At 41.6% G+C, this 24993-nt stretch overlaps 1 protein-coding gene across 1 annotated transcript in view; it reads right to left on the bottom strand.

Moving 5' to 3' along the window:
* Positions 1 to 4689: 4689 nt before the first annotated feature.
* LOC145348586 (ral guanine nucleotide dissociation stimulator-like 1) overlaps positions 4690 to 24993 on the bottom strand; it is an 82683-nt gene continuing 62379 nt past the window's right edge. Inside the window, exons 17-24 of the mRNA XM_080196774.1 lie at positions 23665 to 23751; positions 22713 to 22745; positions 17542 to 17663; positions 15210 to 15299; positions 12090 to 12279; positions 10319 to 10591; positions 7315 to 7429; positions 4690 to 5203 (exon numbers count right to left, since the gene is read on the bottom strand). Of these exons, the coding sequence (XP_080052900.1) occupies positions 5034 to 5203; positions 7315 to 7429; positions 10319 to 10591; positions 12090 to 12279; positions 15210 to 15299; positions 17542 to 17663; positions 22713 to 22745; positions 23665 to 23751 (1080 nt within the window). The 3' untranslated portion in view covers positions 4690 to 5033. The remainder of the gene's footprint in view (positions 5204 to 7314; positions 7430 to 10318; positions 10592 to 12089; positions 12280 to 15209; positions 15300 to 17541; positions 17664 to 22712; positions 22746 to 23664; positions 23752 to 24993) is intronic.

Genomic DNA, 24993 nt, shown 5'->3' with positions numbered 1-24993 from the left:
CATTAATTGGCATACTGTTTTTACCATCTTTCCAGTGAAGTGCATCCCTTCATCCGAATCGATTTGTAGGGGGTCTCCCCATCTAGGGATTACCTCTTCTGCCAATATCCTAGCCACTGTGGAAACAGTACAATTTGTGGTAGGGAACATTTCTACCGACCTGGTGAACTTGCCTATAATAACCAGACAATAAGTTTTGCCGTGGGATTGTGGTAGTGGTCCTGTAAAATCTATTTGCAGATGTTCCCAGGGTCCCTTTGGCCTTGGCTGGTGTCCCATTTTAATTTTTATGGGTCTACCAGGGTTGTGTTGCACGCACATCACGCATCGGTGACAGTGTTGGGCTATATCTCTTCCCATTCCTTTCCACCACCATTCCTTTCCTATACTAGTTATCATGGCCTCTCTACCCACATGTGAGAGTAGTCCATGGTGTAGTTTTAATTGTGTGTTTTGTAATCACTCTGGTGCTATTTCCTTATCTTCCCATCTCCAAATGTTATCAGTCCCTTTGATTGCTCCCTGTGCTTCCCATCTCTCTTCTTCCTCTTTTGAGGTGTCCTCATGTAAGTCCCGAATATCTATTTTGTCCCGTCTGTTTTATCGCTGCTATTGGCAGCTTGCCAATTGTCTCCTGTCCTAAGGCTAACTGTGCCGCTCTGTCTGCGGCTTGGTTCCCTTTGAAATTTAACCAGTCCGGGTTATCTCTTCCTGGTTCTTCCTGGTGCGCTTTAATTTTGATTACTGCAGCTTCTCTAGGTTTCTCGCTATCTCTCAATAATGCTTCAATTCTTTGCTGGTGCTTAATAGGGGTTCCTCCCGTGGTTATGAACCTTCTTCTTCCCCTTGCTGTCATATAGTCATGTATGACTCCGAATGCATAGCAACTATCTGTATAGATGTTCACCATTTTACCTTCAGATAACTCTATTGCTTGTGTGAGTGCCATGGGTTCTGCCACTTGCGCGGATAGACCTCCATCAATCCTTCCTGACCTTACTGTGTCTGATTTGTCATTCACCACTGCCCACCCCGTCCGGGGTGATCCTTCCACATATTTGCATGACCCACCTACAAAAAGGGTCTCCACAGCTGTTCAGGGTATATCCTTTATCCTACTCTCTCCTCTGTCCCTATCTATATCGTCAGAATTGTGTGGCTCTCCTACGTCTAAAATCCCTTCTGCTGGGTTAGTCCCTGTATCCCTTATTATTATCACGGACTTTCTTGGAGGTAGGAGGACAGCTTCCCACTTTAGCCCTTCTCATGTTTGAGACTGACCTTAGTTTTCCCGTGTTCAACATTTCCACCAAAATGTGTTTGGTGTGAAGGGTTATATTCCCTGTTATGCTTACTGGCTCGCTAATATTTACAGCCCAGGCGGCGCAATCCAAGGAGGCTATGCACCTTGGTAGTCTGGTGACTACCGGCCCTTCTGCGGTGGAGTAATAGCCTATGGGTCTCTTTCTGTCGCCGTGGTCCTGTGTTACCACTGCAGAATAGAACCCTCCCTTATTACTACAATGGATGTGGAAGTCCTTATTAGAATCTGGTGATCCTAGTCCTGGGGCTGATATCAGTTCTGTTTTCAGTTTGTTGTAAGCCTCTTCCTACTTGGATTCCCATTTTAAGGGATCTAAAGCTGGTTTTCCCCCTTTGACTAGTCTTTGTATGGGTTCTGCTAATTTTGCAAACCTTGGGATGAAACGCCGGCTCTAGTTGAATAATCCTTGCACCTTTCTGACGCCTCTTATGGTGACCGGTCATGGCTTTTTTTTAAAATCACCTTCTTTCGGTCCGTTGACATTTCTTTAAGGCCTTGGGATATAAGGTGTCCCAAGTATAGGACCCATGTTTTCCTGATTTGTGCCTTCTTTTGGGGCTCACTTTTAACCCTGTGGTTTTTAATTCATTCAGTACCAAATATAAGGCTTCTTGATGCCCTGACTTGGACTACAACGCTTTTAGGATGTTGTCTATATATTGTAGGACCGTACTACCCTCTCGCAGTTCTACACCATTCAGGATGCCACTTATTGCATGATGGAATATAGCAGGGCTATTATGGAATCCCTGTGGTAAACAAGTGTACTGTTTGTCCCCCACGGTACAGGCAAATTTGTGTTGGGATTCAGGATCCAACAGTAAGGACCAGAATTCATTGGCTATGTCCCATATTTTGTTCTCCTGTGACAGGCCATTCAGGATTGTCGAAGGACTTGCTACAATGGGGTGCAACTTGGGTGTGACTTCATTGAGTCTGGTGTAATCTATCGTGAGCCTATAGCTTCTGTCAGGCTTGCTCACTGGCCATGTTGGGGAATTAGTGGTGCTTGTGGTTTCTCTCAGAATCTTCCTTTCCACTAACACTTTAACTATCTCCACTACCACTTTCTCTGCCTCTGGTTTTATTGGGTATTGTCAGTGTGGCTTATGTTCCAGTCCCAGCCCCTTTATTGGGCACTTTTTAGTAAAACTGGTATTTACCTTTGTTTTAACCCACACCCTGAGGACGGAAGCACAGATGGCTCCGAACCCTCCTGTCTCTAATTCCCAATTTCTCGTGATGACTGGTCACCTTAATGGTTGAGGTGACTTGAGTTTCCCTATTCTAGTTTTACGACCATCCTGTCTTGGCCAGATTAATTCTCCCTTTCCAAGTCTATCAAAATCTTATTCTTTGACCAGATTATTTCCCATTATTATATCCTTGTTATTTTTGCACACATAAACCCTCATTAGTATATACAGATTTTTTATCTCTACTAATGTGGTCTCACTCATGTGAGTGGGTGTTTTGTTTCCCCCTATCCCGGTTAGGTAAATCATTTTATTTGTAGTGAGTAAGAGTAGGTCGGTGACAGATATGGATGCTGCCCCATCCACTAGTATCTCACAGTGCCTGACCCCTACTAGTGCAGGCATGAGGCGAATGTGCAAACTCCACACAGACAGTGACCCAAGCTGGGAATCGAACCCAGGACCCTGGTGCTGTGAGGCAGCAGTGCTAACTAACCGCTATGGATGGTCTGCTAAAAGTCAGTGCCTGCTTAATGTGTCTCTCCCAAGTAACTTTGTGTGCGAGGTAGCCACCCTTGTGACTTTTCCAACTACACATGGCAACCCACTTTAAATCTGAACTACCTAGCAGTGATAAAAAGGTGGAGCTGGGAAGGAGAGATTGAGAATATACCAAAGGCAACAACAAAACAAAAAGTTAAAGATTTCAGCATGGGGTGGGGCAAGATATTAGAAAAATGGGAAATGCCGAAGCTGGCCACTCAATGTTCACACCACAACTTGTACATGATTAATGCAGAAGGTTAGCCATTTTGCTTTTCAAATCAACCACTGGATCATTGAAGAGCGCATGGCTTTGTTATATTATTTGATCAGCTGTTGCAAAAACATGAGAACACTGCAGTTATCAGTCATTGCCCTTGGTTTCTAGAATAGGACTGTCCATAATGCCAGATGGTATGGTTCACATGAAGGTAAACTCTCAACTAAAGTAGATCCATCATAACATATCTGGTCATATCAGGTCCTGCCTTCCATTTCAAAAGAATGAAGCATGAATGTTTTGAAATTTTAGTAACATTTTATTTAAAACAAATTATATGAGGAATACGGAAAGTATTTAAGTGTACACTTAGAAAAGTATACAAATAACTCAGATGATTTCCTCTAATACCTGTGCCCAAGTGTTGCTCGCACAGATGTTGAACCTGTTTAGTGACAAGTGGTCTTGTGTAATTGTGCCTGATTAGTGAATCCTATTCAGGGCAGCAAGGGATTGATGGGAGGCAACAAGAAAAATACATGGACCTCCAAAAATTAAGTGGTGAGTTCCCTAAATCCCCCCCTCACCACAACTCATAGGCACGTCAATTCATGTTGGGGGAAAGACACTGAAGCATCATGTGTGGAAGACGCTTGAAATGTTAAAGTGCTTCAGCACTTGCCTTTTCTGGTGGTTAATTTATACATAGTGCAAATCTGAATTTGATAATTCTTGACATTCTTGGCATTTGTTGCTACTTTAAAGGGTTTTTTTGGGGATAAATCTAATGAGCGAACATATATAGTCAGTGCTGTCCTACACCTGAGAAGTGATTGCATAAAAATGAAGAGGGCAATGAATTAGTGTCTGATTTATGCTTTAACTACTAAGATCCGTAGTTTAACACAGAAAGGGTATTGCTTATTCTTTTACTATTGTAGGCTAGCCCACAAAATAATGGCAGTTCTAAGTAATTGAATACAAGATAAATGAGGGACAAAAAAAACAAGTATTCATATCTCAGGTGATCTGGTCCCCTCTGCAGCTTTTAAAGATTTTTTTCCCAAAAAGGTTTACATTTACAAATACATATACAAAAAATAATAATTCTATATTGTTCTAGTATAAAGCTGAACATCAATTCAAAACAAGTGCAATATCATTGGCAATAATAAACTATTCCATAATTTCTTGCAGTTGTCTTCGTTGAAGGCAAGTTGATGCTGTATATTCCAGAAGGTGGTTAAGCTGCTGGAAAAATAAAGAGGGAAGGCAGGAAAGGTGTGCTGAAGAGCTCAAGGACCAATCCAACTACTTTCATTGAAGTAGTCATCATTCGGCCAATTAACTAGATGGCAGTTGGTTCACTGGTTACAAAGTGATTGTGGAGGAACTGCAGACCAGCTCATTTGCAAATAGTCACACAATTCATATGTAACAAAAACATTTTCCTCTTCCACCAATTCCAACAAGCATATGATCTTCATCAAGTCTGTAGCTCACCAGCAGACTCTGGTGACAGGATCTAATCTGACAGCCTTCTTTCAGAAGGGCCAATGTACAAAATGTTTCAACAGCAGACAAGCATTGCATTCAAGTTAAGTGTTTGGACAATGCTATCCATAGTGTCCAATAATTTAAGTAAAATACTATCAAGGTAATTTATTCACATATAATACAAGGCTTTTCAATACTAAGTGGTGTTTTATTTAAGCTTCAATGGGTATAGCTGTGTGAAAAGTGGCACTCCTTACAGAGTAACCTTGCTTAGTCTATGCGCTGATCTGGGTAGTGTCAAGCATGACCGGATTTGTGGCTTAACCTGTCGTCTGCAGCAGTACCGCTTTCTCAGAATAAAGTGAAATTTCACTGAAGGGTCCAGAGCATAAAACACATTGGCATTGTCTGGAATCACAAGCTCTGAAAAGCAAAGGAAATGTATAAGGTTATTTACACATGCATTTTGATAGTGCTGATTGGCTCAGTAGAAAACTAGCAGAAACATAAGAACATAAGAACATAAGAAATAGGAGCAGGAGTAGGCCATCTGGCCCTTCGAGCCTGCCCCGCCATTCAATAAGATCATGGCTGATCTGTCGTGGCTCAGTTCCACTTTCCCGCCCTCTCCCCATAACCCTTAATCCCCTCTCTTATCAAAAACCCATCAACCCGCTTCTTAAAAATATTTAGCGAGGCAGCCTCCACCACTTCAACGGGCAGAGAATTCCAGAGATTCACCACCCTTTGAGTGAAGAAGTTCCTCCTCAACTCCGTTCTGAACCGCCCCCCCTTTATCTTGAGGCTGTGCCCCCTAGTCCTACTGTCTTTTTTGAGCGGGAAGAGTCTTTCCACCTCTATCCTATCCATCCCATTCATCATCTTATACGTCTCAATGAGATCTCCCCTCATTCTTCTAAACTCTAACGAGTACAAGCCTAGTTTATTCAGCCTCTCCTCATAGCTCAACCCCCTCAACTCCGGTATCAGCCTAGTAAACCTCCTCTGCACTCCCTCCAAGGCCAAAATATCCTTGCGCAGGTGCGGCGCCCAAAACTGCACACAGTACTCCAGCTGCGGCCTCACCAATGCCCTATACAGCTGCAGCAAGACCTCCCTACTTTTATATTCAATCCCCCTCGCTATGAAGGCCAGCATCCCATTCGCCTTCCTGACCACCTGCTGCACCTGCAGGCTGGGTTTTTGCGACTCATGCACAAGGACCCCGAGGTCCCTCTGCACCGTCGCCTGCTGCAGTTTTTCGCCACGTAAGTAATAGTCCTTCCTACCATTCTTCCTACCAAAGTGGACCACCTCACACTTGCCAACATTAAATTCCATTTGCCATTTCCTGGCCCATTCGCCCAGCCTATCTAGATCCTTCTGCAGACTCTCCACACCCTCCGCACAATTTGCCTTTCCCCCAATCTTGGTGTCATCAGCAAATTTCGACACCCTACACTCGGTTCCCTCCTCCAGATCATCTATATAAATGGTAAATAGCTGAGGCCCCAGCACCGACCCCTGGGGCACCCCACTAGTCACCATCCGCCAATCCGAATAGCACCCATTGACCCCCACTCTCTGCCTCCTATTTGACAACCAATCCTCTATCCACGCTAACACCCTACCCCCAACTCCATGTCCTCTGACCTTCTGCAGTAACCTCTTGTGAGGTACCTTATCAAACGCCTTCTGAAAATCCAGAAAGACCACATCCACCGGCTCTCCTCTATCCACCGCCCTAGACACATCCTCATAGAACTCCAGTAAATTTGTCAGACACGACTTCCCTTTAATGAAACCGTGTTGCGTCTGCCCTATCAAGCAATTCCCTTCAAGATGCCTCGCAATTTCCTCCTTAATGACGGATTCTAACATTTTACCTACCACAGACGTTAAACCCCATTCAATTTTTTTGTTTCGTTGCTAAATTGCCAGAGGGCCAAAAAAAGGCAGGTAAAAAGGCTTTCAGTTTCAAAATAATGATTCTTGCATCTTTTCTCCCCCCACAAAATACCTGGCTTGGATTAGAAAGAAGAAACCAGAATAATGTTAACTATTTGCAACCAACTCCAGCTGTGCATCTTTCAACACAATATTGCTTTCAGAGAATTGGTTGATATTAGTTGCTTTCATTAGGTCCTGACAATTGTTACTTATTGAGGAATATAAACTCAAATTCCTCCAAGTTGGAAAGAAAGCAAAATACTGCAGATGCTGTAAATCTGAAATAGAAACACAAAATGCTGGAAAAAACTCAGCAAGTTCGGCAGAATCTGCGGAGAAAGAAAAAGAGTCAACATCAAGTCTGTATCACTTTAACTTGTTTTTCTCTCTCTACAGATGCTGCCAGACCTGCTGAGTTTTTCAAGCTCTATTTTTATTTCTCCAAGTTGGATCCAGTTGAGTGCAACTGGAGCCATTCAATAATAGGAATATGGATTTTCCAAGCTTTTTGGTGAAATATAAAGAAAATACCAATCTGCTGCCAAAAGGTGGCTACTTATCGTAAATTGAGATACAATTTTCACCTTTATCTTTTGAGATGATCTGTATGAGCTGATAATCCTCCATCAGTTCTGGTTCAAGGTTGTGCTTGGACATGGCTCTCTGGATAATCACAGATGTCCTATCTTGATTTGTCACCTAAATAGAAAAAATATTTACTTTTCTTTAGGAATAATAAAAAAAGTGCAAGCCCTTAAAAATGGCTGTTTTCGCTCAGTAGATATATAGTGGCATTGTATTAAACACTGTACAAGCTACAGAGAAATAATATCCATTTATATAACTGTAATGTCTTAGGACTGGTATTGCAAAAACTTGCCTTCAATGCACCAAAATCCATTTGCTATGAGCAGTGAGGGAACATGCTTAAATATCTGAGAGAAACAGAGCCCAGTGTTTCACCACAAGGATTCCTGGGCAACCTTACCTATATTTGTAGTTTAAAGCAAACAAATAAATTTGTCCAAAACAAAACCAATTTAAATGCTCCATTCTTTCCCCTATACCATTTGCTTACTTTTAACATTTATTGTTCATAGAGCTAAAAGCTCAATTCTCAATCTGACATATAATATTAGTTCACGTTTATATAAAAGTGATTCATAAAAATAATTGTGACATGAAGCAACATTTAGTCCCTGAATGGAGTTCAGAAACTTAATATTTGCCTCAAATTTTGAAACACTGGACTTGTGTAGGTAAACAGGATATTGAAGTGACCAAAATGTACTGCAGTGTTTTTTTTAAACAAACTCCTTTTGGTTTTTGTTCAGTCCTATGTTACATCTGGAGCTCATTTCTCCCAGCTCAAGTTTGAGCAGTCCAGCAAATGGCTGATCCCATGAGATGAAGTACACTGGCAGATCTGGGTATTTGTTTGAGAGAATTGGGAAGTTTTCCCAATTGAGAGACTGTGCACGCTTTTCTTCTTTTAAGCTGCAGTCCGTGGTTTACAAATACAATTTTTCCAACCACTCAGAAACAAAGCTCTTCGTAAATATACGGAAGAGCAACAATGTTATAGTACGAGATCCCATCAATTCGCAATTGTCAATATCCGAGAACTACAACCTTTTGTATCTTTGATCGGCATATTCAGTATTTTCATATTTTGGACATGTTAAAAATCATGTCGTTCCAGGATGAATTGCAAGACATTCAAGGTACTGTAAATTAACAAACATACCTCCTGATTAATGATAATATCCTCCAGCATAAGAAAGGGATGGTCTATCATTCATAAGAATGAATTTCATGCTGTCATTTGGTAACAGAACTCTTGGGAATGGTCAGCTGCCGAAGGACTAGTCCAGTTACTGGTGCAGACTTTGTCTGCAGTGATCTCACGCACCACTCTGATTAACCTGTCAGGATGCATATCAGCGAAGATGTGCTTGGTCTCCCGAGATTGCTCCATGTGTACCTTAGCTCCATCCCCATGACAAGCTATCAATCTGAGCACTGAAAAGAATTTACTTGTGCCAAGTTCAAACATGGCAATGTTATGTTATGAATTCACAAGCTGGATCTCTGCCAGTTGGCATCACATTCATAGCATTGTCAGAGTGTAATCTTGTGAAGACGCATAGAACAGAGAAACATATGTTTCACACATTCCAAGTTTCCTGTTATTCTTGGTGGGATTGGTACCTTATGATAGAAAAGTTTCTGCATACATCTTTGGCATTAGAAAAGCTCTCCCCCATTATGAAAGACTATCACGATATATTCAGAATGCTTGTATGGAAAATTGTGTGGATCTTTCTTAAAGGAAGTCAATTTTAACTAACCCAGTCTCTGTACATTGATGGCAATACTGATTACAAGTGCAATTCCAATCTATTAAATGGGGCAATTCCTTTCAGCATTCATGAGGCATGCTGCATTGCAAATTTTCAGTTTGAAACAATATTTTAATTTGTTGACTTTATTCAATCTCAAGTGAAAAATAATTTCTACAATATCTTAACCAAACTGGGTCAAGAAGACTGTCCTGAACAACAGCAGAATTGAAATAATTTCAACTTCTAATGGCTGTCTTGGCTCAGGTGCTGTTTCAGACACAAGGTGTGTCTACAACTAATATGTATAATTAATTGGTTGTACACACTGAAGTGTCTCAGTCCAGATGAAGATGATAGGCTAAATTCCTCCAATCAGATCTGGAGATTGCGTATCTGTTTGATATTGTTAATTGCCATCTTCATTATTCAGGAAAAAATGTGTCAAATGATAGGTGCATGAATCTGTTTGACTAACCTCACTAAATTATTCGAGTGACTAGAGTACTTAAAGATTTTCAAAAAGATATTTGCTAAAGTACTGCACAGTACAAGCAACATTGAAGCCACTGGGATGAAAGAAGCAGTAGCAACATGGATACAAAATTGGTTAAGAGATAAAAGCAGCGTAGTTAAACAATTATCATTGGTAATTAAACTGCACCCTTTCATCACCTCCATTTTTGCTTTGCTCTTTTCTATTCTCTATTCTTTTAAATTCCATGCAAGCCCCAAGGAATGCCTGGCAAAAATTAGTCAATTAGCCAACAGGAGGACCAGAACTACCCATAGTTAGTCATGCGGTAATCAAGTGACCTAGATTTCAATTTGTATCTCTTAACTGCATTGTTGCACAAGGGGTGAGGAAATAGTACATAATTAGTAACAGCTCATCCCTTAAATAAACATATTAAAGTACTACACCTTGTTGTGTTCTGTATAGTTAATGAGTAAGGACATTTAAAAAAAGGCTCCAAACTCAAACAAAATGCTACAACATTCTATAAGAAAGCTGAAATGGTCAGAGCGCTCAGGAATCAAAAGCTTCAGTGACATGGAAAGTTGACAGTGAAGTAGCACTGGTCACAGTCACACAAGTCATCTTGAGTATGACTGTGTGGTAACAAATGGTTCAGAGGCCAGTTTTTGCCCTCAAAAATAAATGTCCTCTTGCAATTATGTCTGTACTGGCAGAAATTAACAACCTTTATACAACATGAATAAAGAAAACAATCCACGTACTTACCAAAACGCTTTTGTATAGATTTCCATCGTCATTCTCTAGGCTGACCTGTATAATACAGCTATCTTCTTTCTGCTTGTCGAGCATGGGACCTGCATTGCCTGACTGAGTGACTGAGGCAAAACACTTGTGAACCTTGGTCGGCTTGGGTAATGGCGGTGATACTGGCGACGATGATACTGGCAGCAGCGATACTGACGATGCTGGCGGCGGCGATACTCGGAATGTAATTCCCGAGGAGCAGGAGGTGTCCGCAGAAGACAAGGATTCGGGTGACTGCAGAATTATTTTAGAAAAAAATTGCCAATGATTATATTTCAGAGAGGTCCTTCTTCCCAGTTACATTTACTTTGACACAAACTTTCTGCCATTCCCTCAGAAGTAGGGACATTGTGGACACAATAGTTTGGCCTTGAGGAATGCACAATTTCAAGGTAGTTATACTGAAATCTTTACCTTGTGATTCTTCCAAGCCAAAAATCAATGCTGATGAATGATACCATCTAATGTCTACTAGTCGCCAAGCCAACATTGGCAGTTATCATTTAGCACATATGTATAAGTGCCCGGTGGGCCATTACATTCAGATATTTAAGCTATGCTTAAATCGTCAAATAGCCCCTTTGGGATTTTGGTTTACACACTGTTGAGCACTCCCATACTCACAGGAATGTTATCCTGCCTGCCTCACCTGGTTCCTCACTTGCAGCACCCACTGACACTGATTGAAATGAAATACATCCAGTGGTGATGCTTTGTGCAGGTGAGGCAAAGTACCAGAAAAGGAGACAAGAAAACACAGGAAGATAGAAGGGAATTAAAAGCCAAATCACTTTAATGCAGATCTTGAGATGCAGGGTATTGGCAATGCAGTAACATTATTGGAGAGATGGAATACAAGGACTGAAAAAGGAGAATCTATAAAGAGGGAGGGTATTTTAAAACTTCTGAATTACTGAAATTTCCAAAGAACAGGTCGTCAACATATTCTAAGTGACGATCCAGGTCATTGATAATCTCCCAAGAAATATCACTCGCCATTGGAGAATATGCTGCAGAATAACTAAAGGTCAAGTGCAGAAAAGAAACAAAGCAGGCAGTCAGGAGGGACTCTGATGTACAAGCAGAGCTGCATTGCTTTGTTGCTATTGGTGGAGTAGTTTGTTAGATTTTGATCCAAAGTGCTGTTTTTGTGGACCACACACATGAAGTTGTTCTGGTCACAACAGCCCGTGTGTTAAATTTACCATAAAAATCAGCCTGCACTATCAAAGATGTTTCAAACTTAAATTCATGATATTGGTTATTACTGTGACGTGGATCTGCCTCTGTACATATTTAATAAAATCTATGCAAAAGAAGCTTGTATTTCATATGAACAAAATCAGTTTGCATTCCATGCAGTTAATTATAAATTTTCTGGCATCTGATGGCTTTATAAACAACATGGGTTGAATTTTGTTGAGACTGAAGTCTCACCTGCAGATCTGAAACTTTGACCAGTGCTGTAATCTGGGGTTGCATATTGCAGGCAGAAGCCAATTATGAGGCTGTCGCTTTTAATACATTCAAATTAAGGATGACAGCTTGTTCCCAAGAGGTGTGTTAGCCCAATCAGATATTATGTGCCCATGAAGAAAGGCATGCTGCATTTGGGCAGGCAGAACCAGTGATCAGGTTAGGTGTTGGTGAGCACCCTTGTATCCCATTGATGGTCAAAGTACAAAGTACAAAGAACTCCCACAATATGTTTTGTGAGAAATGCCTCTGTCACCTTTTTCTGGGGTCCTTCTTGAGCGTAAGCGTATGAAGTGCAGGGCTCTTCGCTTTCTGAACTGCTGGAATTTGATGAAACGCTGACCGACTTGATGCTCTCTGCTGAACTCCCACTCTCGGGGGGTTTAGACTGGTCAGAGCTCTTAGTCGGAGTGCCGTTTGCATTACCATCTCCTCCTAGAAATAGGCTGCATGAAGAAAAAGGATCAGTCAGCAAAAATACTAGAAGACTATTAAAAGTCATTGCATTCTACAGAAAGAGTTTACAGCTGATTAAAGTGGCACTTGGTTACCCAACAATGGCCCAATACATGGACATATTTTGAAGTAGAGGTACATACTCTTTCCCACCCACAGTTGATTATGCAACTTATTGCAGTGGTCACTGCTGCCTCAGCACTGTTGTCACTGACAGTGGTGGCAGGGCTTACATCAGAGAATTCTGGCCTTAGTTGTCCTTTGAAACCTAGAAAAATTCTTGCAAACAGGGTTGACTTGTACGGTGAAGGTAAAAGTGAACAGTGCGGCCTCAGCAGTCGCTTTCCTTGTCGTTAACCACATGGGGTCTACTACATCATAAACCCGCACAAAATCTTCACAACACAGCCCATATTGCCTGTCTGATTTCTTGTGCAGCATTATATGTATCGGAGGGAGAAAAAATGCATTTGTAAGGTGAAAAATTGAGGCCACAAATACAAGTGTAGCAAAACAGGACTGAAAGTATAAGCGTTATGGAAAAACCATGACTTTTGAAGTCAGAAAATAGGGTTGTCTTATATGCAATATACAGCAAAGGGCTTGTTATGTCATATTTAAACAACAGATTTTGTACGGAAAGCAAAACAGACTCCAGTCACTGAAGCTGACAATTTTCAGTGTAGAATACCCAGGAATTGCCTGTCACCCTATGCTCTCCATAAGCTCTGCAAGATTGCAGTGTTATCTATATGCAAATTAGTGAATTTCATACTATTAGTCTCTGCAAAAACTCCTGAAAAGCTGATTTGTTGAATTTTTTTTTGAAGTGATAATCTCAATAATTACGGCTAAATATCCTCAGACCCCAAAAAGCTGGTTATTTTTTGCAAAACGTCTGGTTTCAGGTGGGGGTGGTGGCGGGTGGGGGAGGTGGGGTGAGAGAGGAGTTTGCAGTGTGGATCTGATGCGTGATTAATTCCTCACTGAGATAGAGGTAGGAAAATTGCTCCCTGAAGATCCTGGGCAGTAATTGCTTCCTGCGGAGATCTTCCCTCTTTTGCTGGAAAAATCCATGAGGTTTTTTGTTTTGTGTGTTCGGATGACACTGCAGCCTAGACTTTTCAGTGTATTATTCCAACCCTGCCATTAATCTCTTATGTGAAAATCTGGTATTAAATATTTAGTGCACAAAATTTCCCAATGTGTACTTAATAAAATTCATCTTTCAGAAAAATTAAGGGCAAAACAACACTTACTTGATAGAAACTGCACAAAAAACTTTTACAAGGATGTACACAGGAACTTGCATTTACATCCCATCTTTATGGTGGTTAAATGTTTCAAAGCACTTCATTGTAGTCGGGCAGATGGCAGATAAGATTTCTGGAGGCTCATGGTGGGCACACACAGAACAATTTAGGATGAAGGATCTAACATGCCGAGGAGTCTTTTGCCAATTGTTATGTGGAGGGGAGGATGGAATTCAAAGATGATCAGAATCAAATCAGCAGAATCTCTGTACAGGTCCCCCAGGGCCAGAGAAAATTACAGAGCTAGGTATGGGCAAAGGAACAGAAGGATTCCGGGAAGTAGGATAGGGAATCAATGGAGGTTGACTCGATCGATTCCAGGGATGAGGGTCTTGTTGAATGAAGAGAGATTAAACAGTTTAGGCCTATATTCTCTGGAATTTAGAAGAATGAGGGGAGGTCAAGAGGTATACAAAATGATAAAAGGTTTGGATAAAGTAGACGTGGAAGAGGTGCTTCCTCTTGTGGGGCATTCTAGGATGAGAGGTTACAGTCTTAGGATAAGAGGTAGCAAATTTAAAACAGTTGAGGAGAAACTGTTTCTCACAAAGGGTTGTGAATCTGTGGAATTTGCTACCCCAAAGTGCAGTGAATGCTGGGACAGTGAGTAAATTTGAGGAGTTAGACAGATTTTTAATTGGCAATGGGTTGAAGGGTAATTGAACGGCGGAGCAGACTCAATGGGCCGAAGAGTCTAATTCTGCTCCTATATCTTATGAACTTATAACATGCAACTAAAGCCAACCCAATTATATAGAAAGATGATATACCAGGCAATGAATATATGTTTCTCTGCCTCGACTTCAATATTCTCTATGACCAAAACAATCACAATTTGCAATACAGACTACTGCAAGGTACAACACAGTAGTAACGAGTGATTCTCCCTCAACCTCCACATTGTTTAGTCCTTGCCCATGTGGAGATAAATAAAAGATGGTGCTTTACTGCGACAGGGACAATCTGAGAACAAAATGTCTTTGTAATCTTGATGCACACACACTTGCATGTTAATTTGTACATTTGACCTTCAAACATGAATCACCAGTGATAGAGTTGCAGATAGATTTGTTTTGCTGTTCGTTGATCCACATAACAGTAAACTTTAGAGAAAATGGAATGTAGATGATTGGATTTGCATTCAAATAATCAACTCCATTCAGTTTTTATTATGTAGGCACACAACAATGCTCAAAGCCTTTTCATTTTAATCCATTTTTGAGATTCCTCCTCAAAGTGCAAATTTGGAAAGGTCTAGCCATGTATACGCTGGCTATCATTTGATACATAGGAATTGCTAGACAAGACTATCTGGTCCAATCAAATGATACAATGATAATGGAGTCATTGATTAGTCATTAGCAATCAGTCTCTATCAATTAGTCGACAACAGATATAGGCTCGAGGCAAGAACCACCCCAACGGTTATCACATTATCTCAAACTAAATTTTATCAACCACCGAATCTTCACACTCCAGTAAAAAATTTTGGCCACAAATTAAAATATACATTCATGGTGGAACTGATGCACATCATGTCTGTCTATTGGTACTTATTACAAAGAAAGCAACCAGATGAGATTCCACCCTTTGTTTATGATACTTACAGGCTGAGGCGTTTCACTATACTCTTTCTGGGTTTTGGTGATGTCGGACTAACATCAGGAGTTGCCTCTAGCTCACAGGACACACGATAGCTGCAGGATGGCAGATAACAATATTTCAGACAAGGTTCATTTAAAATAAGGAGATGTCTTTGCTTAATATTCCTGGCATTTTGAAAAACTCATTTGTACAGACAAAAAAATTGCATGAATGATTAATTTGCTTCCAAAAGGCACTTATTTTCAGGCAGGAGAACACTGCACTTTGATTAATGATTAACTGCTGCTTCTCACTACTGGAACTGCAATCTTTTGTACCACATGAAATGCAGATGGAAATGAATTTAACTTCATGTGTCAGACATTCTTAGAAGACAGCCACCATTATCATCATTGCCTTTTTGTGGGACATACTGAAGGGAACAAAATCATCCAACCTGAACATCAGTTACAGGAAAATAAAGCAGTAGTAAGTGCAGTAGTTAGCATTAGGCTGTAAAGTCACCAGCAGTTCCTGGCCTTATCTATATTTTCACATGAAGGTAAAGTCGACATAGTCCCAGATGACCAAAGACGACTCTCCCCTTGGATGGGGAGTATAAACTGGTGGCGATTTAACCAGAGGATTACCACACTTCAGGCAAGAGGCAAGGTTGGGAAAGCAGGGACTTCATTACTGGCCTCAGCTAATATTGGAATTGGACCTGATCTGTTGCCGTTGCTCTGCATCACTAACCAGCCATCTAGCCAACTGAGTTAAACTGACCCATGAGTGCACACAGCTGATGGTGGGCAGCTACTCATTGTTAATGAAAGGAGTTGGTCCATCATTCACTGAGTGACTAACACTCATGTGCTAGGTGTACAGATACCAAAATGAGGAGCAGATCTTGTTGACTGGCAATGATGGGAGCAGACAAAACATTAAAAGGGCAAGAGTTTGTGCTGCCAACATTTCTGGTGCAATCTTCCCAAAATCAACCAAGTCATTCCAAAAAGGAAAATAATAAAAGCTTCCCCCACCCACAAAATGGCCATACTCCCAGCTCAAATGAATCATTCCAGGTAATGGCTCAGCAGGTCTGTCTGCAGCCTGAGGTGGTGTAAAAGGTGCAAGAATATTTAAGCTCATTTTTTGTTCATTTACTAAGAAGCCAACTGTTGCAATTCAATGCAACTGTATAAAAGCTTTCTACAAGTCCATTTCAATTATTTCAAATCCCAGGTGGAGGATGAGATATTGATTAAACTTGGGGTTTTTGACATAATTAATAAAACAGCAGTACATCAAGGAATAATTTGAGGCAAACACTTTGTATAATTATTTTTAAAAAAATCACTTTCCAAAATGCTGACCAATTGTGAGTGATAAAGGCCAGTGGTGCTCAAACATGTTTGAGCAGAAACTTCAAAAAGTAGCATAATTTACATCTGGATCAGCAGATGTGTTCAAAGTAGAAACTCAAAACATGGTTTCTGATTCAAAGTCTCATTTTTTCCTATAACTATTGGCTTACTTGTTTGGTGCATGTTACTACATACTGATATAAAGACATGTATATGATGGCAGTGTTTGTGCATCCACCCAAAATGATTTGGTTGAGCAAGTGGAAAAACTGGCAAATGGAATTGAACCTGAAGTTGTTGCAAGGGAATAGGAAATAAACTGGAGGGGTAGTTGAAATGCAATACCTCGGAGTCCATTCCACAGGTCGCTGAAGGTGGCAATACAGATGGTTATGATACAGAAGGCATACGGAATGTTTGCTTTATTGGACAAGATATAGATTTCAAAAGCAGTGATGTAATGCTGGAACCCATATAAAACACCAGTTAGGCCACAGTTAGAACTATGTACCGTCCTGGCTGCCATGTTACAGGAACAACATAATTCCTCCGGAGTAGAGGAGATTTACAGGAATGTCATCAGGGCTTGAAAATTGAGGCTATGAGGAAAGCCCAGCTCCCCCTAATGGAGAGTTCAATTACCAGGGGGCACAGATTTAAGGTGATTGGTAGATGGACTTCTCCACCCAGAGCATGGTGAGTGTCTGAATTCTTGTTGGTAGAGGCAGATACTTTCAGGTTATAATCCAAGTACCTTTTTAAATTAGTTAGGCTGCGGACCAGTTGCTAAAACACGGGATTAGAGTAGGCGGCTATTTTTTAAAACAATCTTTGAGCAGGCACAGGCAAGATGGGCTGAATGAACTTGTGTGCTGTATGGTTCCCATCACAAAAATATTTATAACAGGGAACTGTCAAGCTCATTAATGGTGGAAGATTATACAACCCTTGATGGTTTGATCAGCACATGTTTGCAATACCCTCTTACCTTTCTTTGTCAGTCAAGTATTGTTGACCGTGAAACCATTTTAGAAACTTCTGGACTGGATTGATGCTGTAGTTATTGCAAGCAGACTGTAACAGTTTAATTTGTGCTATTATCTCAAATTCCTAAAAAGAACATGGAAAGAAACGTTGGAAGTTGAGATTCAAAGCTGCTGTAATTGCTGCTGCTTTACCCGAGTCATTGATTTTAGAATAGCACCAAAACTATTTTAAAACATTTTGTTGGCTAGATTTGATGCGTAGTGGCTCATGCCTCAGAACCTTTCATTGGGAATCAATGGCCCATGCTGTGCTTCAGCAATGAATTTCCATATAGATTATTCAACCACGAACTTTGTGGACAATGTGTAGCTAGAATATTCTGGAACCTAACCGATGCAGAGTTTTCTCCTCATGGGCTGTGGCCGTTCTGTTCTATCTTGCATTCAGTGTCAGTTTGACAGGTAAAAGAGGAAGACTTTATCCGGGTGAAAATTTGACAAAAGCATTGCACCGTTGGGTTGAAAAGTGTAAAATTGGTCAGTTGATAAGACTACAGTCGTATCCACCTAGGTGGGGGATGTATGGATTTGGGATAGATACACATTTTGCGTCCCTCCTGATTTCATGAACCACTGGAGTCAAACCACACAGGGTGCAAAGTGGATCAGGTAGGAACCCATCTCATTCCTGGGTTCGGCTAAAAAAGTGGAGCTCAAGTTGCAGTTTTAGGAATGAAGTGTCACTGCTTTCCACATGGTCAGGTTCCTATTGTGTTAGCATTTGCAGTTCTCCGTGGCATAAAATGAAACTAGCACAAACATGCTCAACTGTAACCATAGCAATAAAGCATGTTTGCAAAGTTGATAGTAGCAAAGTCAGAAATGGGTGTTAAAAATCCATCACTGGTGCTAAAATCAGGAGCTGCAATCCTGCTTCAATTTACTGACATGCCATGACTGCTGCAAATGTTTCTCTTCTGGAGGAAACTGCTATCTGATTATTGAGGAACTATTCAACCAGTCTCAGGATTAAGGCCTTCAGTCTTGCCAAAACACTAAATTATAATATAATTCATGTAACACCAGTAGATACTTGCTTTACCTAGCAGTGACTGCTGGTAGGCAAACTGCATCAAATTAACAGTCATGATGTGGAGATGCCGGCGTTGGACTGGGGTAAACACAGTAAGAAGTCTCACAACACCAAGTTAAAGTCCAACTGGTTTATTTGATAGTAAACCCACAAGCTTTTGGGGTTTGTCCCTTCATCAGGTGAGTGGAGAGTTCTGGTCTCAAACAGAACATGTAAAGGCACACACAGTTTACAGAATACTGATTAGAATGTGAGTCTTTACAGCTAACCTGCTATTCAAGTCTTAAAGATGCAGACAATGTGAGTGGAGATAGCATTAGGCATAGATTAAAGAGATGTGTATTGTCTCCAGAGCGGAGAAGCTAGGACAGTATGACATCTTCTCTGGAGTCTTCAACATCTCATTGATGAAGATGAACATCTTGCCAGGGCCATCGCCATACCCCCACTTCTTGCCTTCAAACAACCACATAACCTCAAACAGACCATTCTTCGCAGCAAACTACACAGCCTTCAGGAGAACAGTGACCACAACACCACACAACCCTGCCACGGCAACCTCTGCAAGACATGCCGGATCATCAACATGGGTGACATCATCTCACGTGAGAACACCATCCACCAGGTACACAGCACATATTCTTGCAACTCGGCCAATGTTGTCTACCTAATACCCCGCAGAAAGGATGTCCCGAAGTATGGTACACTGGGGAGACCATGCAGACACTACAAAAATGGATGAATGAACATTGCTGGACGATCACTAGGCAAGACTGTTCCCTTCCTGTTGGTAAACACTTCAGCGGTCACAGGCATTTAGCCTCTGATCTTCGGGTAAGCATTCTCTAAGGCGGCCTTCACGACACACAACACATGCAGGAATGGGACGGCCGTAATTATGGGGGATTTCAATCTGCATATTGATTGGTCGACCCATGTTGGACGCGGTGGACTCGAGGAGGAGTTATTGGAATGCTGCCGGGATAGTTTCCTTGAACAGTGTGTGTTGGAGCCAACGAGGGAGCGAGCTATCTTAGATCTGGTGTTATGTAATGAGGCAGGTAGAATTAGGGACCTTGTGGTGAAGGATCCTCTTGGGGAGAGTGATCATTGTATGGTGGAGTTTCTGGTGCAGATGGAGGAGGAGAAAGTGGGTTCCCGGACACGCGTCCTTTGTTTGAACAGAGGGGAGTACGGTAGGATGAGAGAAGAATTGGCGAATGTGGACTGGGGGACCGCGTTGGAAGGTAGGTCTGCTGAGGAGCAGTGGAGGATCTTTAAGGAGATCTTTCTTGGTGCTCAGCAGAAATTTATTCCGATGGTCAAAAAGGACAGTAGGAGGAGAGGTAATAAGCCGTGGATAATGAAGGAGGTGAAGGAAAGTGTTAAATTAAAAGCGGAGGCGTTTAGAGTAGCTAAGAGTAGTGGGTGAGAAGAGGATTGGGAGAGGTTTAAATGTCAACAAAGATTGACAAAGAAGTTGATAAAGAAGGGTAGGATAAACTATGAAGCTGGGCTAGCGCTTAATATAAAAAAGGATAGCAAGAGTTTTTATAAATATATAAAAAGGAAGAGGCAGGCTAGGGTGAACGTTGGACCCTTAGAGGATGAGAAGGGGGACTTAGTGGTAGGGGATGGGGATATGGCTGAGGTCTTGAATAACTTTTTTGTTTCGGTCTTCACAGAGGAAGACGTGAATAATTTGCCGGGTGTTAGAGATGGAAAGGTGGTAGGACTGGAGGGTCTCAATGACATTACTGTTACTAGCGAGGCGGTGCTCGACAGACTGGAGGGGCTGATTGTAGACAAGTCCCCAGGACCGGATGGAATGCATCCGAGGGTTCTGAAAGAAATGGCGGAGGTGATAATGGATGCCTTGGTGGTTATTTTCCAGATGTCGCTGGATTCCGGGGAAGTGCTGGAAGATTGGAAAACGGCTAATGTTACGCCGTTGTTTAAGAAGGGTGCCAGGCAAAAGGCAGGGAATTATAGGCCGGTTAGTTTAACGTCTGTTGTAGGTAAAATATTAGAATCCGTCATCAAGGAGGAAATAGCGAGGCATCTTGAGGGGAATTGCTTGATAGAGCAGACACAGCATGGTTTCATTAAGGGGAAGTCGTGTCTGACAAATTTACTGGAATTCTACGAGGATGTGTCTAGGGCGGTGGATAGAGGAGAGCCGGTGGATGTGGTCTTTCTTGATTTTCAGAAGGCGTTTGACAAGGTACCTCACAAGAGGTTATTACAGAAGGTCAGGGGACATGGAATTGGGGGTAGGGTGTTAGCGTGGATAGAGGATTGGTTGTCAAATAGGAGGCAGAGAGTGGGGGTCAATGAGTGCTATTCGGATTGGCAGTTGGTGATTAGTGGAGTGCCCCAGGGGTCGGTGCTGGGGCCTCAGCTATTTACCATTTATATAGATGATTTGGAGGAGGGAACCAAGTGTACGGTGTCGAAATTTGCTGATGACACCAAGATTGGTGGAACGGCAAATTGTGCGGAGGGTGTGGAGAGTCTGCAGAAGGATCTAGAAAGGCTGGGTGAATGGGCCAGGAACTGGCAAATGGAATTTAATGTTGGCAAGTGCGAGGTGGTCCACTTTGGTAGGAATAATGGTAGGAAGGATTATTACTTACGTGGCGAAAAACTGCAGCAGGCGACGGTGCAGAGGGACCTCGGGGTCCTTGTGCATGAGTCGCAAAAACCCAGCTTGCAGGTGCAGCAGGTGGTCAGGAAGGCAAATGGGATGCTGGCCTTCATAGCGAGGGGGATTGAATATAAAAGTAGGGAGGTCTTGCTGCGGCTGTATAGGGCATTGGTGAGGCCACAGCTGGAGTACTGTGTGCAGTTTTGGGCGCCGTACTTACGCAAGGATATTTTGGCCTTGGAGGGAGTGCAGAGGAGGTTTACTAGGCTGATGCCGGAGTTGAGGGGGTTGAGCTATGAGGAGAGGCTGAATAAACTAGAATTGTACTCGTTAGAGTTTAGAAGAATGAGGGGAGATCTCATTGAGACATATGAGATGATGAATGGGATGGATAGGATAGAGGTGGACAGACTCTTCCCACTCAGAAAGGACAGTAGGACTAGGGGGCACAGCCTCAAGATAAAGGGGGGGCGGTTTAGAACGGAGTTGAGGAAGAACTTCTTCAGTCAAAGGGTGGTGAATCTCTGGAATTCTCTGCCCGTTGAAGTGGTGGAGGCTACCTCGCTAAATATTTTTAAGATGCGGGTTGATGGGTTTTTGATAAGAGAAGGGATTAAGGGTTATGGGGAGAGGGCGGGAATGTGGAACTGAGCCACGACAGATCAGCCATGATCTTATTGAATGGCGGGGCAGGCTCGAAGGGCTAGACGGCCTACTCCTGCTCCTATTTCTTATGTTCTTATGCTCTTATGACAGAATCGCTGAGCAGAGACTGATAGCCAAGTTCCACACACATGAGGACGGCCTCAATCGGGATCTTGGGTTCATGTCGCACTACCTGTAACCCCCATGACTTGCATGAACTTGCAACATCTCACTTACAGTCCTGTCTGGAGACAATACACGTCTCTTTAACTATGCCTTATGCTATCTCCACTCACATTGTCTGCATCTTTAAGACTTGAATAGCAGGTTAGCTGTAAAGACTCGCATTCTGATCAGTATTCTGTAAACTGTGCGTGCCTTTTATACGCTCTGTTTGAGACCAGAACTCTCTACCCACATGACGAAGGGACAAACCCCGAAAGCTTGTGGGTTTACTATCAAATAAACCGGTTGGACTTTGACCTGAGACTTCTACTCAAATTAACAGCACAGACATAGGCTATTTGGCCCAACCGGTTGTGCGCTGGTGTTTACACCTCTCCTGTCTTCATCAGACTCCAAACATTCTCTTATTTCTTTTCCATGCATTTCGCTTTCCTGGAAAGACAACCATGCCAAGTTCCTTCTTCATCCAATTTTTAGTGACTTTTATGTTTCAGATCTGGAGTTTTGGATTCCCGCTTCCAAAGCCAATAACAGAGGCATGTTCCCCATCCCCCCCAAATACAACTGTTGAAGTTTTGCTCGGTGCAATAATTTATACTAACCTTCTGTCTCTTCTCAAAGTTGATCAAACCATTCTATATGAGACAAACAAGAACAGCAAAAATTAACTTGACTTGTAGAAAGGTCAGATCACACTACAAGATTGTGAACTTGAAAGGATTCTTAGGAGTGAAATCCAAGTCCTGTAAACCTGGTTCCAAATTATAAGAACATAAGAACATAATTAAAGAAATTAAAATGTAGCAAAACTCAATCATGTGTACAACACAAATAAATGCATTGCACTGAGCATTATTTTGCAAAATTATACAGAATCCTCTACTACAGTCAAATTTGTAAACACCAAGTTTATTATACAAGTAGGCAAGCTAGGGGAGATAGTGGCAAGCGCTGCTGTCTCATAGCAACAGGGACCTGGGTTTAATTCCCAGCTTGGGTCACTGTGGGGAGTCTGCATGTTCTCCCCCTCTCTGCATGGGTGTCCTCCAGGTGCTCTGGTTTTCTCTCAGAATCTGAAAGACGTGTTGGTTAGCTGCTTGGGTCATGTTAAATTCTCCCTCAGGGTAACCGAACAGGTGCCAGAGTGTGGCGATTGGGGGATTTTTACAGTAACTTTATTGCCGTATTAATGTCAGCCTATTTGTGACATTAATAAACTTAAAGTTTAGAATGCAATGGAAAACAATGTTCAATTAACAGAATCTTAACTGCGCAAATAAAAAGTGTGCAATTTATATAACATTTTCAGGCTACAAATAAATCGGGCTACACTCAACTGGCTGCTTTGTGAATAAGCTGCATGCAAATCACCAAGTGATTGATTCATAGTACAAAGCATCAAATCAAAGCCATGCATGTACTGTCTTTAATGTGCTCCATTCATTAGTCTCATTAATTCTTTTATTGTCACTTTGGTTCCCATCTCCAAGCAACTTGCACGACAACTGTAATCATAGCAAAGAAGAAATCACAACATGTCGTAAAGAGACTTACATCAATATAATCTGGAAGAGCAGTGTCCAATAGAATTAGATCAGTTAAGAAAGTCCCCAGGTAGGGCACAGTTCCCTGCATCACACCCTATAAAAGAGGAGCAAAATTGTTTAATCCATTTTAAATGCATGTCACATTTCCCAAACATACTATCCATACTTAAAACCATTCCCTTTAGTATGCAACTAAATCAGCTTGCGACTCGAACATGCGAGTCTATTTAATTACAGATTATACCATGGAATAGAAAGCTAGAACTGGATCTCCCATGTTGAGTTGATCAATATCAATCACTTGAAGGTTGGGAATTCTCTCACACATCAGGGCTTATAAATAGATTACCCATTCTTGCTAATGGTGAACACTCAAGTGATAAGTAATTATGTACAAAACAGTAATAAACATAAACAGCATTGGTCAAATACAACATTTGCCTCTCCTAACACCAAATTATAAGCAGTTCACTTAATTGTAAGGGCAGGCAAAACATTATATTATCCTCCATCACTTTATTTTCTTTTTCTCCTTTGTTACCAGAAATTCATGGCTGGAACTTGTCTTCATATGGTGACCTGGAGGATGATCATTGGTGTCTTATTCTATCAAAAGGCACTACAGCTGAGATCAATTGAATCCTTAAATAATGATCAGATATGCAGCTTTCCAGCAGGAGTTAATGGTCAGCTATCAGCAGTGCCAACTAGTTTTGTTATTTTATCGCGCAGAAGGAGATTCAAAAGAACTCAAGTAACAACTAGAGTAGACCCTACAGCTCCCACCATTCAGTAAGTTAATAAGTGACCGTCTTCAACTCCACTTTTTGGCTTGATTCTTATCTCCCTTGATTTCCTGAATTCAAAATCTATTGATCTTCAACCAAGTGTTCACAGCTCTTCTGTGTATAGATTTCCTGCCAAATCCTGAATCTTGCATTTCACTGAGATTCCATCTCATTCTTCCAATCCAGTGCATTGACCTGCATGATCTTTCACAGGATTATACATCCATCCCCAGAACTAATCCATTCAGCCTAACAGACTTGAGCTGACCCTAATTACCTATTTCTGCATGGAATTTAGTTCTTCCTTCCTTATCCTAAAATAGGTGACCAAATGGGAGCCCCAATTTCTACCCTTGTGAACATCAGTACACTCAGAAGTGATTGAGTCAGAATACTGCCTTTACCGTCTAGACCATGAGGAAGATGCTGTCCATACTAGCTTTGGATCATCTTAAATGTGGAACAATTTAGATCTAAAATGACACATGATACATAAAACAGAAAGCCAAAGTTTTTCCACTGTCCAGTTCAGTCTGAGCAAAGGAGGG

This window comes from Carcharhinus amblyrhynchos, chromosome 9 (genome assembly GCF_965287045.1).
Source record: "Carcharhinus amblyrhynchos chromosome 9, sCarAmb.v2.hapA, whole genome shotgun sequence".
Taxonomy (NCBI): Eukaryota; Metazoa; Chordata; class Chondrichthyes; order Carcharhiniformes; family Carcharhinidae; genus Carcharhinus; species Carcharhinus amblyrhynchos.
Note: the sequence above shows the minus strand (reverse complement) of the source record. Positions and strands in the feature narration are given on the sequence as shown.